The sequence below is a fragment of the Theropithecus gelada genome, chromosome 1, assembly GCF_003255815.1.
Source record: "Theropithecus gelada isolate Dixy chromosome 1, Tgel_1.0, whole genome shotgun sequence".
In the NCBI taxonomy this organism is placed as follows: Eukaryota; Metazoa; Chordata; class Mammalia; order Primates; family Cercopithecidae; genus Theropithecus; species Theropithecus gelada.
This window is the reverse complement of record NC_037668.1, coordinates 89,456,950-89,474,999: the sequence shown is the minus strand read 5'-3', so window position 1 is coordinate 89,474,999 and position 18,050 is coordinate 89,456,950. Positions and strand designations below refer to the sequence as shown.

The following is an 18,050-nucleotide window of genomic DNA, read 5'->3' as shown; positions in this document are numbered from 1 at the left end:
GAAGCCAAGGGCCTCAGGGAGCACAGAATTCAGTCCTTGGTGCCTGCAGCTTTTCTTTTGATCCTTTGAGCTATCCCAGCATTCTTTTCAGGTACATGAGCCACTAAATTACCTGTTTTTGCTTAGGTTAGAGCTGGATTTCTGTTGCTTCTGAAATACTTTTATTAACAACTGAGAAAAGTAAACTCAAAGTGTTGTGAAATATCTTCTGTAAAATGAATAATTTTGAAATTTTGTCTCTTTTAGATTGTTGGACCTTCAGATGGAAGTAGTTACATCATAGATTACTACGGAACCAGACTTACAAGACTAAGTATTACTAATGAAACATATAGAAAAACGCAATTATATCCATAAATATTTTTTAAAAGAAACAGTAAGTGATATATATATATATATATAATATAGTAGTATATTATTCATATAAAATTATGAGAATTTTAGGACCATAGAAAATTTTAAGAGACCATATAAACCTCTCAGGTCCCCCTATGCCTGAAGCATCTTCAATCCTTTGAAAAGCATTTTAGTCCACGCTTATGGCTCCTACGGTTCCCACTTCAGACTCTTTGCAGTGCATATGGTTAAAGGACAAAGTTCACAAAAAAGTAACATCAAAGCAAAAAGGCATTTATTATATGATGGTTATGATGAAAGTATGTGCTGTAAATAGTTCAGTATAGCAGATATTTCTGCTGCCCATCCCTCTAAGGGTCAGTATAATCTTTAACTTCCTTCTTTGGTTCTCCTTCCCTGAAACTGAAAATAGATACTGATAGAGTCCAAAGCCTGAATTCCCTGTAAGTCCTTCTTCTAACCTGAAGTTTGGCTCTGCCCATAAGAATTATTAATTGGCCTCAGCTTTATCTTTTTTTTTTTTGGAGACTGAGTCTTGCTCTGCCGCCCAGGCTGGAGTGCAGTGGCTCGATCTCGGCTCACTGCAACGTCTGCCTCCCAGGTTCAAGCAATTCTCATGCCTCAGCCTCCCCAGTAGCTGGGACTACAGGCACACACCACCATGCCCGGGTAACTTGTATTTTTAGTAGATACAGGGTTTCGCCATTTTAGTCAGGCTAGTCTCGAACTCTTCAGGTAATCCACCTGCCTCGGCCTCCCAAAGTGCTGGGATTATAGGCTTGAGCCACTGTGCCTGGCTGGCCTCAGCTTTAAATAAGTGATAAATCTGCTGAAGTCAGAGATACCATCCTTTTTCCTGGTTCAACTCTGGTTTTCTAGAACTCTGCTACTACAAGGTTTTTAAAATCTCAATTACCATACATTAGTCTATTCTAACAATCTTCCAATAATGCAAATTTTACTCAGGATTTTGGTAGAATATCAGGAAAACCATTTCCTGGTATAATTATTCTCTGTAATAGAGAAATCCTATATATCATGTAAGGTGAAGGGTAGCTTTTATGTAATAGTTCACTTTGAACTGTCTAGCAGCTGTCTAGCAGCTTTCATAGACACAGACAGGCAGAGAGAAATACAGGGTAGATATCTTAACCATTATCCTAGTTCTAGGGTTTTCAGTCAACTCTGTCTCAAAGACTGCTTCTAGAGACCAGCAAGAGAATAGACATTTGTTTTCTGTCTTGTAGAACAGAAACAGGATATGAAGTATACTTTTGCCCTTTAGGTGGATTTTTTTCTTTTCTAACAGTAAAATTATGGATATGCCTTGTAGTTATTGTCATGGGATTGAACAGTGACACACCCTCAAGATGTAAGGAATTTATTCAACTGATTGTCCAAAAGGTTTTCGAAATCTTATAAACTATAAGTCTTTGAACCTTAAAATTAAAATAAAGCTTAGAGATCCATCTACATCTTCTTAACCAGGAAAAAAAAATCAAGAGCTAAGGAAATTGAGACTAAGACACACAACTGATTAGTGCAAAAGTGAAACTAGAATCTAGGTCTTCCATACATTCTGTTACATGGTGGTTCTCTTTCTCCCATCCTACCCCAGCTCCAGTCAACTGTATCATTTTGTATTAGGCATTTTTGTTTTGGAAATTGTTTCTCCTGTCTTATGAGAAGGATTGTGTAGTTTCATGTAACTTTTATTATTCATACTGTAAATTGTGTCTCTTTCAAAAGTAGATTGTTTCTAAACCATAGTGTGTAAAAATTAAGCAAAAGTAATTTTAAGAGGAATCTCATTATTTGTAGCCTATTATGTAAACATTTAGGTGGGATTCCAGAGTCAGATTTGAAACTTAAAACCTGAAGGGCCCATTAGGAAGGCCAGTATCTGCATTATCACTCATGTAATCTCTGCATTATACAGAAGTGCTCCAAGAGTGAGAAAAATATATATTGAGCAAATGAAATGTTAAAATGTACATCTGCAATAACCTCATTCGACTATTAAAAAATATTGTGTTTTAACTATTTCTTTTTTCTGTTTTAGGATTTGAGCGTCCTTGATTTTAATAGAGAACTTCTAGTGTCTGGATTTAAAGATTTCTCTTTTTCATTCATATACCATTTTATGAGTTCTGTATAATTTTTTGTGGTTTTTGTTTTGTTGATTTAGTTAAAAGTATATTATTGTGAGATTTATTTAATAGGACTTCCTTTGAGAGCTGTATAATAGTGTTTCTCAGGCTTCTGTCTCTGTGAGAGATAGCTTATTACTCTGATACTCTTTAATCTTTTACAAAGGCAAGTTGCCACTTGTCATTTTGTTTCTGAAAAATAAAAGTATAACTTATTCACATTTTTAGTGCTTTGTTATTGAGAAAATCTTCTTAAATGTTGAATGTAGCTGTCTTACCCATTTTGATCCTTCAAAGCAGTTAATCCGTGGTGTGAACAAATACCATTTATATTGCCTGGGGCTTCAGTCCTGTGTATGACACCCACCTGTTTTTCTGCAGCTTTCAGATCTGTCTTTGCCTTGGTATCCAGGGAGCTAAAGATCATTAGGGAGTCTGTGAAACCTTGAGGCAACATATACACTTCTGGCATTGATTCAGGCCTCTGAAGTGTGAACTCTTTCCTTTTTTGCTTTGGGAGTGCTACACTAGCTTTTGGAAGACCAGATGCTGACTCATCGAGCTCACTGCAGTTATAGTTGAAGCTGGATGGACAAGGTGGGAGCACCAAACAGATGATTAATGTCTTCCATCTGTGAGCAGCAGCGGGCAGATGCCAGCACAGGTGCCTTAAGTGATGTACCAGTGCCTGAAAAAAGCAGCACCTGTATGTTAGCACTGGTTTTTCTTACCATGTTTAGAGGGGTTTTAAGAAGATGGAAATACATGAAATGTTACGTCCCAGAATACTATCCCACTTTTTCTTTAGGAACAGGCATACCAATTTCAAAATTACTAGTGTCAGTGCTCCTCAAGAGTAAAAACCATAATTTTTTGTCACATTTTCCTCAAAAGTGGATAGTATAGTATAATTAGCTTCATCATATGTAAATCATTCAGTAGTAACTTCTCAAGTTGGTGGGAGATTTTTAAATATTAATATATGAAAGAATTTGGTTGCCCCCCTAATGTACACCAGGAACATCTCTTTGATTTGTTCAAAGAGATGTTTGAACAAGTTTGCTTGTCCACCAAGTGGGAGGCCTGATCTATATGGGGGAATGCAGGAGTGAACAAAATCCCCGCCCTTTAGAAGTTTATATTCTCTTGTGACTTACTGTTTCACCGTGGTATTTTTGGTCACAGTTAAACTGGTTGGTAGATACCATTTTCTAGTGTCCCTGAGTTCCTTTAGGTTGCAGACAGTGCTTTGTAGTATCATCTAAGCCCAAATGATACTTTAGTATCATCTAAGCCCAGACTAAGTCATGTTTCCACAGTCAGATTAGTTCAACTATATAAGAAATACCTACTCGGGAGGCTGAAGCAGAAGAATCACTTGAACCCTGGAGGCGGAGGTTGCAGTGAGCTGAGATTGTGCCAATGCACTCGAGCCTGGGTGACAGAGCGAGACTCTGTCTCAAAAAAAAAAAAAAAAAAGAAAAGAAAAGAAAAAGAAATACCTGCAGTCAAATTTTGAAAAGTAATCTTGATCCTTGCATAATAGCTACAGTCATTAGCTTGGCCAGGCAGTAAGTCTGTTTCAAAGCAGGTGATGCTAAAAAGTATTTATTCAAATAAGCTATACTCTTAAAGGGTTGTTGAGGAAGTACAGAAACAAAGTCCCTTCACAATACATTATTAAGCCTTTAGACTTTATTTTCACTTTAGTTTCCTAAATTTACAACAAGAACACTTCTAGTTTGCCTAATTCTGTTGCCTAATATGTAATTCTTTAACAGATTTTTTAATAAACTCATGTGAATGCATTTAAATTCTTTGTCAACTTTTTTTTCTTTCACTGAGCACTATTATGACAACTTGTTAGTAGTATGTATGAATATGAATTATATGTTAAACCCTCTGTGTCCGATGTTTTATATGTTAACCCTGGTTTTAGATCAGTGACCAAAATTGTGAGATGGATTAGCTCAGTCATTCTTTATTACTGCTAAGCCTTTTAAGGCAGAATGGGAAGGATTCTTTCAATCATATAGAAACGTTTAGTACCTTGTAGCAGTGATGTACAAATGATACTGCTTTTGCCTAAAGGATTAGTATAATTTCCAGAAGTACCTATGTACCCAGAAATATTGCTTATTTTAAAGATTCTGTTTTGTGGCCAGGATTTGTTCATGGAACTGCTAAGAGTATAAAAGAAATAGTGGTTTGGGGTTTGTTTGTTTTTGTTTTTGTTTTTGCCAATGGAGTTTCACTCTTGTTGCCCAGGCTGGCGTGCAATGGCACAATCTTGGCTCACTGCAACCTCCATTCTCCTGGGTTCAAACGATTCTCCTGCCTCAGCCTCCCAAGTAGCTGGGATTATAGACACGTGCCACCACACCCCACTAATTTTTGTATCTTAGATGGGATTTCACCATGTTGAACTCCTGGCCTGAAGCAATCCTCCCGCCTTGGCCTCCCAAAGTGTTGGGATTACAGGCATGAGCCACCACACCCCACCTGATAGATACATTTAAAAGGAAAAGGTAGGATGCCATATTAGAGGTCTGGCATCCAAGCAGCATGGGATGATAAGAAAAGTATAGACATATTCTGAGTCCTGAGTTTGCATTCTGTTTCTCGTCACTTATTTTGTGACTGAGCACGTAACCATTCTTAATCCCTCATATAAATAGAGGTAGTGACGTGTCAGGTAATGTTGAACAATTAAATGGCAGATACTAATTGTGTATTGAACACATTTTAAAAGAACAGGATAATGGCCTCAAGTACTGGTGAGGTCTGTCTGGAACTTGCAAGAGGTTCTGCACTCTGGGCTATATAGTATGGTTGTTTCTAAAATAAAATGCCAGTGGGCTCAAAAATCTCTTTGACAAAAGGAGGATAAGACACTTCCTTTGGACATTGTTTACCTGTTTTTCATATCTCCATTATCTTTATCCATATCTGCAGTTACTGGATGTAATATGGGCCAAAAATGTCTTTTTTTAAATCAAGATTTAGTCTTATTGGCAGCTTCACTCCTTTAAGATTCTATGTAAGAAAAAGTGGAAATGTTACAGATTTTGTTTTTGTTGCTTTTTCATCTAAAGTTCACTGGAGATATTTAATAAGTTTTAAAATGTTGCTGTGAGGCAGCTGATCAGCCTACTTTTCAGCCTAAATTATGGTTAATTGCAAGCAATCACTATGCATACAACAGAGTGTTGCTTTTAACCTGTCAATGTTATCAGAATATGCCAAGCATGTGGAGATTACAACTTGAAAAATGATCAAGGTTAGAGCTATTTGGGCTGCATATGCCAAAGAAAAACGTTTTACCAGAATACTCTAGACTAAAGTGTGGTGTTTGGAACTTTTTATCATGTGAAGTAATTTTGTATTTAAGATGCTATGATTATGAAGGCTCAAGATCCTATCTTTGATTTTTAGAAAAACCTCAAAATTCGACTGATTCTGAATAGATTATGTAATTCACCTATTATTGTGCTATGAGAAACATTAAGGAGAATGGCGTGACTTCTCTGTGTGATTTGTCACTGAGGCAAACTATTGGAGTGAAATGGTTCAAGACATAACAAAAATTGTTTTTAATAAGTGTTTTGAAGGCTGGGCGTGGTGGCTCTTGGCTCTAATCCCAGCACTTTGGGAGGCCGAGGCGGGCGGATCACGAGGTCAGGAGATCGAGACCATCTTGACTAACACAGTGAAACTCCGTCTCTACTAAAAATACCAAAAATTAGCTGGGCATGGTGGCGGGCGCCTGTAGTCCCAGCTACTCGGGAGGCTGAGGCAGGAGAATGGCGTGAACCCGGGAGGCGGAGGTTGCAGTGAGCCGAGAACGTGCCACTGCACTGCAGACTGGGCAACAGAGCGAGACTCCGTCTCACACACACACACACACACACACACACACACACAAAAGTGTTTTGAACCTTTTAAAAGGTATTCAAAAGAAGTAAATTTGGCCGGGCGCGGTGGCTCAAGCCTGTAATCCCAGCACTTTGGGAGGCCGAGACGGGCGGATCACGAGGTCAGGAGATGGAAACCATCCTGGCTAACACGGTGAAACCCCGTCTCTACTAAAAAATACAAAAAAAAAAAAAAAAACAAAAAACAAAAAACAAACTAGCCGGGCGAGGTGGCGGGCGCCTGTAGTCCCAGCTACTCAGGAGGCTGAGGCAGGAGAATGGAGTGAACCCGGGAGGAGGAGCTTGCAGTGAGCTGAGATCCGGCCACTGCACTCCAGCCTGGGTGACAGAGCAAGACTCCGTCTCAAAAAAAAAAAAAAAAAAAAAAAAGCAAATTTATTGTTTATTCATTCTCAGCTATTTATTGACCTACTATGCACCTCTTCTGCTCTTGTCCTCCTACATTATATTCTCCACACAGCAGCCAAAATGATAAAAAATAAATGAGAACATGCCACTGTTCTGCTTATTCTCCAGTGGCTTCTGTCGTGCTTCAAATGTGCCATATCAATTCCTTTTTGTTGTTGTTTTTTTTTTTTTCATAGAGACAGGGCTTCACTATGTTTGTCAGGTTGGTCTTGCACTCTCGGCCTCAACCATGCCTCCTGCCTCAGCCACCCAAAGTGCTGGGATTACAGGCCACCAGCCTGAGCACCCAACCCAATTTCTACATCAATTGGTTTTTTTTTTGTTTTTTTTTTTTTTTAGAGCCTTGCTCTGTTGCCTAGGCTAGAGTGCAGTGGCACGTGACCTTGGCTCACTGCAACCTCCACCTCCTGGTTTCAAGCAATTCTCCAGCCTTAGCCTCCTGAGTAGCTGGGATTACAGGGACATGCCACCACGCTCGACTAATTTTTGTATTTTTAGTAGCGATGGGGTTTCACCATATTGGCCAGGCTGGTCTTGAACTCCTGACGTCAAGTGATCCACCCGCCTCGGCCTCCCAAAGTGCTAGGATCACAGGCGTGAGCCACCCCACAAGGTCTACCTCAAGATTTTTTACTCGCTCTTTCCTTTGCCTGGAGGACTCTTTCCCATGTTACATGACGTTCTTCCTTAGTCAGGGCTCTGCTCAAATATTTTATAAACATTAAAATTCTCTCTTTGAATGGGTGGTTTCTAGAGGTGGTTCCTGATAAAAGATCAGGGAGTAGATTATTAGAAATAATTAAAGGAAGCTACTAAATTGCCTATTATTTGCTATGTACTCTCCTGACCTGATTATTTCACTTAATCCCTATAAATCACCTCATGAGACAGGACAATTAGTTTCCCTTCCAGTGATAAAGGTCTTTTATGCTATAGATATTATTGGCTAGCCCTTAACATGTTAACAGAAGCTTTAGTTAAATATTGTGCCCCTCTGCGGAACTCAGGCTAGTTTCTGATTCAGTTTTTTAATATCCACCCACCTATTCATCCAAGTATACCATAAAGGGTAATGCTTAAATTCATGGACTTTAGGATCAGACACACCTGCCACTTCTTAAGACCAAACTCTTTGGATCTTAGTTTCTTAATTCTTAAAATGGACATGTTAGTATCCTTCCCATGCAGTTGTCATAGGGTTAAGTGATATATTCCACAGCGTGTGGCACACAGTATGTAATAACTGATTGTTTTTAAGATTTTTGTATTTTTTGTCTTATGTATTTCCAATGCTCCTACAAGGTCAGTACAGCCATTTATATATCCATATTATATACATAATTAAACTGAAGGTTAGAGAGATCAAATATCTTGAGTAAGATTACACAGCCAGCAAATGACACTTAAAACCAGGTTTGTGACTCCTAAGCCCATCCTCCTAATCACTATACTATATCACCTCCCTTTTATGCCCTCTCTGGGTGGACAACTGGCCATATATCTGTCTCATGTTTTAATAATTTCCCCACTGGAGTTTGTCATCAAAAAGGAAAGACAATCTTAGAAAAGCCTAATGGCTTCATTTTAAAAAGAATATTCTGGGTGCAGTGGTTCATGCCTATAATCCCAGCACTTTGGGAGGCTGAGGCGGGTGGATCACCTGACGTCAGGAGTTCTAGACCAACCTGACCAACATGGTGAAACCCCTGTCTCTGCTATAAATAAAGAATTAGCGAGACGTGGTGGCACATGCCTGTAATCTCAGATACTTGGGAGACTGAAGCAGGAGAATCGCTTGAACCCAGGAGGCGGAGGTTGCAGTGAGTCGAGATTGCATCAGTGCACTCCAGACTGGGCAACAAGAGCCAAACTCCATCTCTAAATAAATAAATAAATAAATAAAATATTCTATTGAGGTATGTATACAATGCCCAAATCTTAAGTATAAAACTTGATAAATTTCTGCCTGTGTACACACCCATTTAACCCCCATCCAGTTCAAGATAACATTTCTAGCAGTCCAGAAAATTCTCTTGTATTCCTTCCTAGTCAGCAACCACCCCTCATGGATATCACTCTTTTATGAGTCTATCACCATAGATTTGTTTTGCCTGTTTTAGAACTTCGTATGTTTGGCTTCTTTCACTCATTATTATGGTAGAGTATTCCATTGTATGAATGTACCAAAAATATTTATCGAGTCTACTGTTGCCAGAGCTGTGAGATAATAAATATGTTATTTTAAGCCACTAAGTTTATGGTAATTTGTTATAACAGCAATAGGAAACTAATACAGTTGTTATGTTCAAAGTGAGTTTCTTATAGGCAGTTATATTGTTGGATCATTTTTCCCCTATTCTGCTAATCTCTGTCTTTTAATTAGTGTATTTAGGCCACTTGCACTTAAATTAATTATTGATATATTGAGGCTTAAGTTTGCCATTTTATTACTTCTTTACTGTTTCCTCCCTCTGTTTTTCATTCTTCTGTTTTTCCTTTTTGCCTTCTGGGCATTACTTGAACTTAAAAAAATTAATTTTCCTCTATTTATAATGCTTTTGAGCATATTGCCCTACATAATTTTTTTAGTGATCTCTCTAACCATTGCAATATAGATATGTAATTTATCACCCTCTACTGGTGTCAACACTTTACCCCTTTAAGTATGGAAAGCTTACTTCCATTTAGGTCCCTTTGTGCTTCCCATTTCTAAAATACAGTTGTCTCAAGTATTTCCTCTACATATATTGAGCACCACCATATCAGATAGTGTTACAAATTTTGCCTCACTTAGTAGCACCTGTAGGCTATTTAAAAATTTTTCTTCTCTGGGTTTCTGTGGCTCACACCTGTAATCCCAGCTACTCGAGGGGCTAAGAGAATCACTTGAATCCAGGAGGCGGAGGTTGCAGTGAGCCGAGATCACGCTACATTGTATTCCAGCCTGGGAGACAAGAGTAAGACTCAACCTCAAATAAAAAAATTTTGCTTCACCTACCAAATATGATATAAGAAACTTATGAAGGGAAGTTAGTCTGCTATATTTACCCAATATTTATCCATTCTGTTCTTGTTCTTTTAATTTCCAAAGTTCTCAGCCTTATTCTGTTATTTTCTCTCTGTTTGGAGAGTTTACTTTAGCTATTCTTGAAGGGTGAGTTTAATGGCAACTAATTTTCTTAGTTTTCCTTCATGTGTGAATAACTTTATTCCCCTTCCATTTCTGAAGGATAATGTCACCAGATATAAGATGCATAACTGAAAGTTCTTTTCTTTCAGCACTTGAAAACTGTTGTGTCATTTCTTCCTGGCCTTTATGCTTTCAGATGAAAAATCCATCCTCTTACTAATTGGTGTTCCTCTACAGGCAGTGCGTCATTTCTCTCTGGCTTTTAAATTTTTTTTTTCTTTGGTTTTCAGAAGTTTAATTATGATGTACCTTGGTCAGAAGAAGAAATGTAACAGTAGACACAGAGGTCACAGTGATGTGATTACTGCTTTGAAGGTGGGAGGAGGCCATGAGCCAAGGAATGCAGCTGGCCTCTAAAAGGAAGCTCAGAAAGGCAAGGAAACAGATTCTCCCATAGAGCCTCAAGAAGGCTTATAAAACTTTCTCCTGAGCTCAGTGAGACTCATTTTGAAATTCTGTACCTCCAGAACTATAAGATAATAAATTTGTGTTGTTTTAAGGCACCAAATATCTGGTAGTCTGGAGCAGCAAAAATGGGAAACAAATATAGGCCTCAAAACCTCCTTTCACATATGGTCACTTATGTGGACAACAGAGTCAAACTTTCTTAGATCAGATTCTACCCTCTGCCTGTTAGTGTGCTGTGTGACCTTGGACAAGATACTTCATCTCTCTGAGGCTGTTATCTGTCAATCGGGAATGACGTAATAATACCAAACTACCCATTAACACGTCTGTTTCTATTTCCTCAGGACCTATATGTAACATTTTCAAAATTGTTCTCATCTGTTTTTTTTTCCCCTTAAATAATAGACTTTATTATTTAGAGCAGTTTTAGGTTCACAGCAAAATTTAGTAGGAAGTACATAGATTTTCCACTATCTCCACGCATGCATACCCCCCTCCCACCACTATCAAGATCCCTACTACAGTGCTATATTTATTACAATTGATAAGCGTACGTCGACACATCATTGTCACCCAGAGTCCACAGTTTACATTAGGGTTCACTCTTGGTGTATATTCTGTGGTTTTGGACAAATGTATAATGACATGGAACAACTATTATAGAGTCATATAGAAATAGTTTCACTGCCCTTAACATCATCTGTGCTCTGCTTATTCATCCCTCCCCACCCCCACTCCTGGCAACCACTGATTTTTTTACTATCTCCATAGTTTTGCCTTTTCAAGAATGTCGTATGTAGAAATTATATAGTATGTACGCTTTTCAGACTGGCTCCTTTCACTTAGTAATATGCATTTAAGTTTCTTTTGTGTCTTTTCATGGCTTGACAACTCAGTTCTTTTTATCACTGAATCATATTCCATTGACTGCATGTACCACAGTTTATTTTCCATTCACCTACTGAAGGACATCTTGGTTGCTTCTAAGTTTTGCCAATTATGAATAAAGCTGCTATAGACGTCTATGTGCAGGTTTTTGTGTGGACATAAATTTTCAGTTCCTTTGAGTAAATACCAAGGAGCATGATTGCTGAATCACATGATGAGAACAAGTTTAGTTTTATAAGAGACTGCCAATCTGTCTTTCAGAATATCTGTTAACATTTTGCATTCCCATAAGCAATGAATGAGAGTTCCTGTTGCTACACATCCTCTCCAGAATTTGGTGTTGTCAATGTGCTGGATTTTGGCTATTCTAATAGGCGTGTAATGGTATCTCATGGTCGTTTTAATTTGCATTTCGCTGATGACATATGATGTAGAGCGTCTTTTCGTATGCCTGTATGTCATCTGTATACTTCTTTGGTAAGGTGTCTATTATTTTTAATAGACTTTGGCCCATTTTTTATTCATGTTTTCTGATTTTTGTATTTTTTAAAGGTAGGGTTTCACTCTATTGTCCAGGCTGGAGTGTAGTGGCATGATCAGAGTTCACTGTAAACTCCAACACCTGGGCTCAAGCAATCCAAGCAGTCCTCCCACTTCAGATTCCCAAATAGCTAGGACTACAGGCATGAGCCACTGTGCCTAGCTAACTTTTTCTCTCTCTTTTTTTTTCTTCTTTTTTTTTTTTCTTTTTTTTTTGAGACGGAGTCTCGTTCTGTCACCCAGGCTGGAGTGCAGTGGTACAATCTCAGCTCACTGCAACCTCTGCCTCCCAAGTTTAAGCAATTCTCGGCCTCAGCCTCCTGAATAGCTATGATTGCAGGTACCTGCCACCATGTCCAGCTAATTTTTGTATTTTTAGTAGAGATGGGGTTTCACCATCTTGGCCAGGCTGGTCTTGAACTCCTGACCTCGTAATCCACCCACCTCGGCCTCCCAAAGTGCTGGGATTACAGGTGTGAGCCACAGCGCCTGGCCCCTATTTTCTTATTGTTGAGTTTTAAAGGTTTTTTTGTATGTTTTGTATAACAGTTCTTTACCAAATATGTCTTTTGCAAGTATTTCCCCCCAGTCTGTGGTTTGTCTTTTCATTCTCTTGGAAGTAACCTTTGCAGAGCAGAAATTTTGAATTTTAATGATGTCCAGCTTATGAATTATCTCTTTCATGAATGGTGCCTTTGGTGTTGTATCTAAAAAGTCATCACCAAACACAAGAACATCTAGATTTTCTTCTATGTTTTCTTCTAGGAGTTTTATAGCTTTGTGTCTCACATTTAGGTCTGTGATTCATTTTGAGTTAATTTTTGTGAAAGGTCTACATGTAAATTCACTTTTTCTATGTGGATATCCAGTTGTCCCAGCAACATCTGTTGAAAACTCATCCTTATTTGTAAACTTATTTTTCCCTTAATAATTATGACAGGGGATTTTTTTCTGTGTGGATATCCAGTTGTCCCAGCAACACTTGTTGAAAACTCATCCTCAATTGTAAACTTATTTCCCCCTTAATAATTATGACAGGGGAAATGGCAGCACGTCCACCAAGAAAGAAGCCCAGAAGTTATCTTTGGTGCCATTTTCTTCCTACCTTGGATGGATCACCAAACTTAATTCCACCTCATAAATACTCTGAAATCATTACTTCATCCTCATTGCAACCCTGTATTTCAGGCTCCTGAATATCTCTCATCTAGGATCCTCTGATAAACTCCTGCCTTGGTTACCTGGCCAGAGCTCCACCTTCCTGTCACTCTTCCTACTCCTACCATACCAGACTGATGGTTCTGAAAAGAAAGCGATCATCTCTATCTCCTGCTTAAAACCTTCAAGAAGCTACCTATGTCATTTAAGATAAAATCCAGATTCCTTTTTTCTGGCTTAAAAGGTTTATCCTGATTGAGTCCCAGCCACCCTGCCCTGTCCCCTCACAGTGAGTACTTGGTCTGCTGACCCTCGAGATGACTGGAATGTGCCTTGGTCTCTTTTAGCCTAAGAATTTTGCTTACTGCTGCTGCTTGTTCTGACACTGCTCTGCTCACCTCCTTGTAAGGATTTCCTTCAGGTTCTTGAAGATGTGGTCAGAGGTTAGAAGTCCAAATCTGGTCTCAGTAGGCTAAAACAAAAGTAACAGCAGGGCTCTGTCCCTCTGGAGGCTGTAGGGGAGAAGCTGTTTGCTTGCTTTTTCTAATTCCTTTTTTTAAAAAACTTTATAATTTCAACTTTTATTTTTGATTCAGGGGTACATGTGCAGGTTTGTTACATGAGTATATTGCGTGATACTGAGGTTTGGGTGCAATTGATCCGTCATCCAGGAAGGGAGCATAGTACTCAATAGGTAGTTTTTCCACCTTTGCCCTCCTCTCCCTCTCCACTCTAGCAGTTCCCAGTGTCCATTCTTGCCGTCTTTATGTCCACGAGTACCTAAAGTTTAGCTCCCACTCGTAAGTGAGAACATGTGGTATTTGATTTTCTGTTCCTGTGTTAATGCACTTAGGATAATGGCCTCCAGCTGCTTCCATGTTGCACAAAGGACATAATTTCATTCCTTTTTATGGCTGTGTCCAATTCCTCTTTAAGTTGGGTTAGCTGCCCCTGCAGTCCTTTGTTAGTATCCTGTGCTTCCCTCCAGCATGGCACTGGTTAGATATTATGATAATCTCTTTTAAAAGCAATAACAACACTTATTTATTTATTTATTTATTTTGAGATGGTGTCTTGCTCTGTCGCCCAGGCTGGAGTTCAGTGGTGCAATCTCAGCTCACTGCAGCCTCTGCCTCCCTGGTTTAAGCGATTTTCCCGCCTCAACCTCCCGGGTAGCTAGGACTACAGGTGCACACCACCACGCCCAGTTAGCTAATTTTTGTATTTTTAGTAGAAATGGGGTTTCACCATGTTGGCCAGGCTGGACTCAAACTCCTGCCTTCAGGTGATCCACCTGCCTCAGCCTCCCAAAGTGCTGGGATTACAGGCGTGAGCCACCGCACCCCACCCCAAAAGCAAAGCTGCAATGAAGAGGCATATTGTAACAGACACCCGTCTACTCAGCACTGAGATTAAATATATGTTAGTAATTTGCCATATTTGTTTCAGATTTCTCTTATTTCTCTGAAGAAATACAAGCTTATAGACATAAGTAAAGCTTCACTCCTCCCAATCCTTTCTCCACCTTCCCTCCCTAGCAGTAAACCCTATCTGAAGCTGGTGTGGAGGTCTTTTTACTCATTTGTCTCCCTCACTAAACAGTTGGTGCCTTGAGGTATCCTTTTGCTTTGATTTCTCTATTCCAGGTGCTTAGCACAGGGATTGTCAGTAAATGCTCGTTGAACAGCTAACTGGTTGAAAGCTTCGGCTTGACTGCTTTTAACTTGCCACCTTCTGAAGCAACTCTTTCTAATTTTTTTTTCTTTCAGACAGCTCTGCCTGTCATTCTTACTTTAATGGAAACATGCTCCTTCTCAGAGAAGGGCTGAAATTATTATGAGGGCAAAAAGAAACAAAGGACAGAACATGAATTTTAGAATCAAACTGACTGGTGATGTGCCTGGCAGCAATTACTTAATCTCTCTGGATGTTTAATTTCCTCTTTTGTAAAAATGAAGCTTAATAATACTCATTTAGTTGGGGTTTGTGAGCATTAAATGAAATAACAAATGTGAATATGCCCTTTAGGTGGAATAGGTGCTCCATAAATGTTACCATTCCCATAAAATAATTAAATATTTTATCTTCTTTTCTCCTTCCTTCCTTCCTTCCTTCCTTCTTTTCTCCTTCCTTCCTTCCTTCTTTCCTTCCTTTCTTCCTTCCTTCCCTCCTTCCCTCCTTCCCTCTTCCCTTCCTTCCCTTCCTTCCCTTCCTTCCCTTCCTTCCCTTCCTTCCCTCCTTCCTTCCTTCCTTCCTTCCTTTCCTTCTTTCCTTCTTTCTGTCTGTCTGTCTGTCTTTCTTGACGGAGTCTGGCTCTGCCGCCCAGGCTGGAGTGCAGTGGCGCGAGTCTCCGCTCACTGCAAGCTCCGCCTCCCGGGTTTACGCCATTCTCCTGCCTCAGCCTCCCGAGTAGCTGGGACTACAGGCGCCCACCACCTCGCCCGGCTAATTTTTTGTATTTTTTAGTAGAGACAGGGTTTCACCGTGTCAGCCAGGATGGTCTCGATCTCCTGACCTCGTGATCCGCCCGTCTCGGCCTCCCAAAGTGCTGGGATTACAGGCTTGAGCCACCGCGCCCAGCCTCTTTCTCCCTCCCTCCCTCCCTCCCTCCCTTCCTTCCTTCCTTCCTTCGTCTCTCTCTCTCTCTCTCTGCCCCCCTCCCTCCCTCCCTCCCTCCCTCCCTTCCTTCTTTCTTTCTTTCTCTTTTTCTTTTTCTTTCTTTCTTTTTCGAGATGGAGTCTCCCTCTGTCCCCCAGGCTGGAGCGCAGTGGTGCAGTCTCGGCTCACTGCAACCTCCGCCTCCCAGGTTCAAGTGATTCTCCAACCTCAGCCTCCTAAGTAGCTAGGATTACAAGTGCACGCACCATGCCTGGCTTATTTTTTGTATTTTTAGTAGAGACGAGGTCTTGCCATGTTGGCCAGGCTGGTCTCTAACTCCTGAACTCAAGTGATCCACCCACCTCAGCTTCCCAAAATGCAGGGATTCAGGTGTCAGCCACCTTAAAGTGCTGGGATTATAGGTGTGAGCCACTGCACCCGGCCTTCTTGTTTTTCTTTATCAGACTTTTCCCCCTGGTAGGCTTTGTGGATTATTTTCTTTCTCCATTTTCATGTTTATTTGCGCCAAATATTCCTTCACTCATTCCTTTCCCCAGTCTATAAGGGACCTCCACTGTACCTGTCCATACCCAAGCACCCTTTCAAGTCCAGCTCCATCCAGTCCTGAGGATTCCAGTTTCTTCTCCCATTTTCCTGATTAAATGTAGGTCATAGATCATTTAGGATCTGTGTTATACTCTCTATAATCTGACATTTATGTTAGGGTGGTCTTTTCCATTCTATTTGTTCCTTGAGGGCCAGGACTGACTTATAGTTCAAGACCATTTTTCACACCTCTCAGCACTAACATGGGAGATAGTATGACATGGAGTTAGATTGCCTAAGTTCAGATCCTTGTTTTGCCACTTGCTAACTGTGATCTTGATTGAGTAACTTAGCTTTACTAAACCATGGTTTCCTTAGCTGTAAATTAAGAGTAATAATAAAACATTTTTTTTTTCTTTTTTTTCTGAGACAGAGTCTGGCTCTGTCACCCAGGCTGGAGTGCACTGGTATGATGTCAGCTCACTGTAACCACCATCTCCTGGTCTCAAGTCATCGTCCCACCTCAGCCTCCCAAGTAGCTGGGACTACAGGCATGGGCCACCACACCCAGCTAATTTTTGTATTTTTAGTAGAGCTGGAGTTTTGCCTTACTGCTTAGGCTGGTTTCAAGCTCCTGAGCTCAAGCAATCCGCCTGCCTTAGCCTCCCAAAGTGCTGGGATTACAGGTGTGAGCCACCACACCTGGCCAATACCTGTCTTCTGGTCTCGTTTAGAGAATTAGAATAAGGCATGTCTGTAAAGCATCTTGTACTGCACTTCTCCCTAAGTGCTCAATAAATGCTGGCTCTCATTTTGGTTATTGTCCATTACAAATGACTTATTATATGGCCTCTTAATGTTAGTGCTAATTGTACTCATTTCCTATTGCTGTCTACAAACTTCCCTGGTTTCAAACAATACAAATTTATTATCTTACAGGTCTGGAGGTCAGAAGTCTAGATTGGGTGTCACTGAGCATGAAAGTGCCTGCAGGGCTGTGCCCTACTGGAAGCACTAGGGGAGAGTTGGTTTCCTGGTCTTTTCCAGCTTCTATGGGCCACTCACATTCCTTGGTTCATGGCCACGTACCACTCTGACCTCTGCTTCCATTGTCACATCTCTATCACTGATTCTGACACTCCTGCCTCTCTCTTTCATTTATAAGAATCCTTGTGATTACCTTGGGCCTACCCAGATAATCCAGGGTAATTTCCTCATCTCAAAATTCTTAATCACATCTGCAAAGTCTCTTTTGACATGTAAGATAAGATACTTAAAAAAAAAAAAGATATTCAGATGCTCTGGGCACTAGGATGTGGACACCCCTGGAGAGGGCCTTTATTCTGCCTGCCATACTAAAAAAGTAAAACTCATTCAAATTTGTTCAACAAACATTCTCATCACCTACTCTGTGTCAGGCCTTGCTTTAGTCCCTGGGGTTGCAAACACAAGAATAATATCTGGCCCTAACGCTGCTTTCATTCGAAGGGAGAAACTGTCGGCAGTGGATCTGTCTTACGATAGTGTTTCCAAAAATGTGGAAGGGAAATAAAAATATCTCATGTTTAACAGTTAACCAGGCCTTAGTGCTCTTTTCACTGATGGAGGAGCAGAAAATGAATGTAGCATAGTTCTTTCTTTTTGAGACAGAGTCTCGCACTGTCTTTCAGGATAGAGTGCAGTGGCATGATCACGGCTCCCTGCAGCCTTGATCTCCCGAGCTCAAGCGAGTACTTGGAACCAGTAGGCATGTGCCACCACATCTGGCTAATTTTTAAATTTTTTGTAGGGACAGGGTCTCACTGTGCTCCCCAGGCTAGTCTCAAACTCCTGGGCTCAAGCAATGCTCCACCTCAGCCTCTCAAAGTGCTG

At 40.3% G+C, this 18,050-nt stretch overlaps 1 protein-coding gene across 1 annotated transcript in view; it reads left to right on the top strand.

Annotated features, from left to right (window-relative positions):
- TM2D1 (TM2 domain containing 1) overlaps positions 1-2,728 on the top strand; it is a 39,662-nt gene extending 36,934 nt beyond the window's left edge. Inside the window, exons 6-7 of the mRNA XM_025357629.1 lie at positions 247-376; positions 2,420-2,728. Coding sequence (XP_025213414.1) covers positions 247-357 — 111 coding nt within the window. The 3' untranslated portion in view covers positions 358-376; positions 2,420-2,728. The remainder of the gene's footprint in view (positions 1-246; positions 377-2,419) is intronic.
- The last annotated feature ends 15,322 nt before the right edge of the window (positions 2,729-18,050 follow it).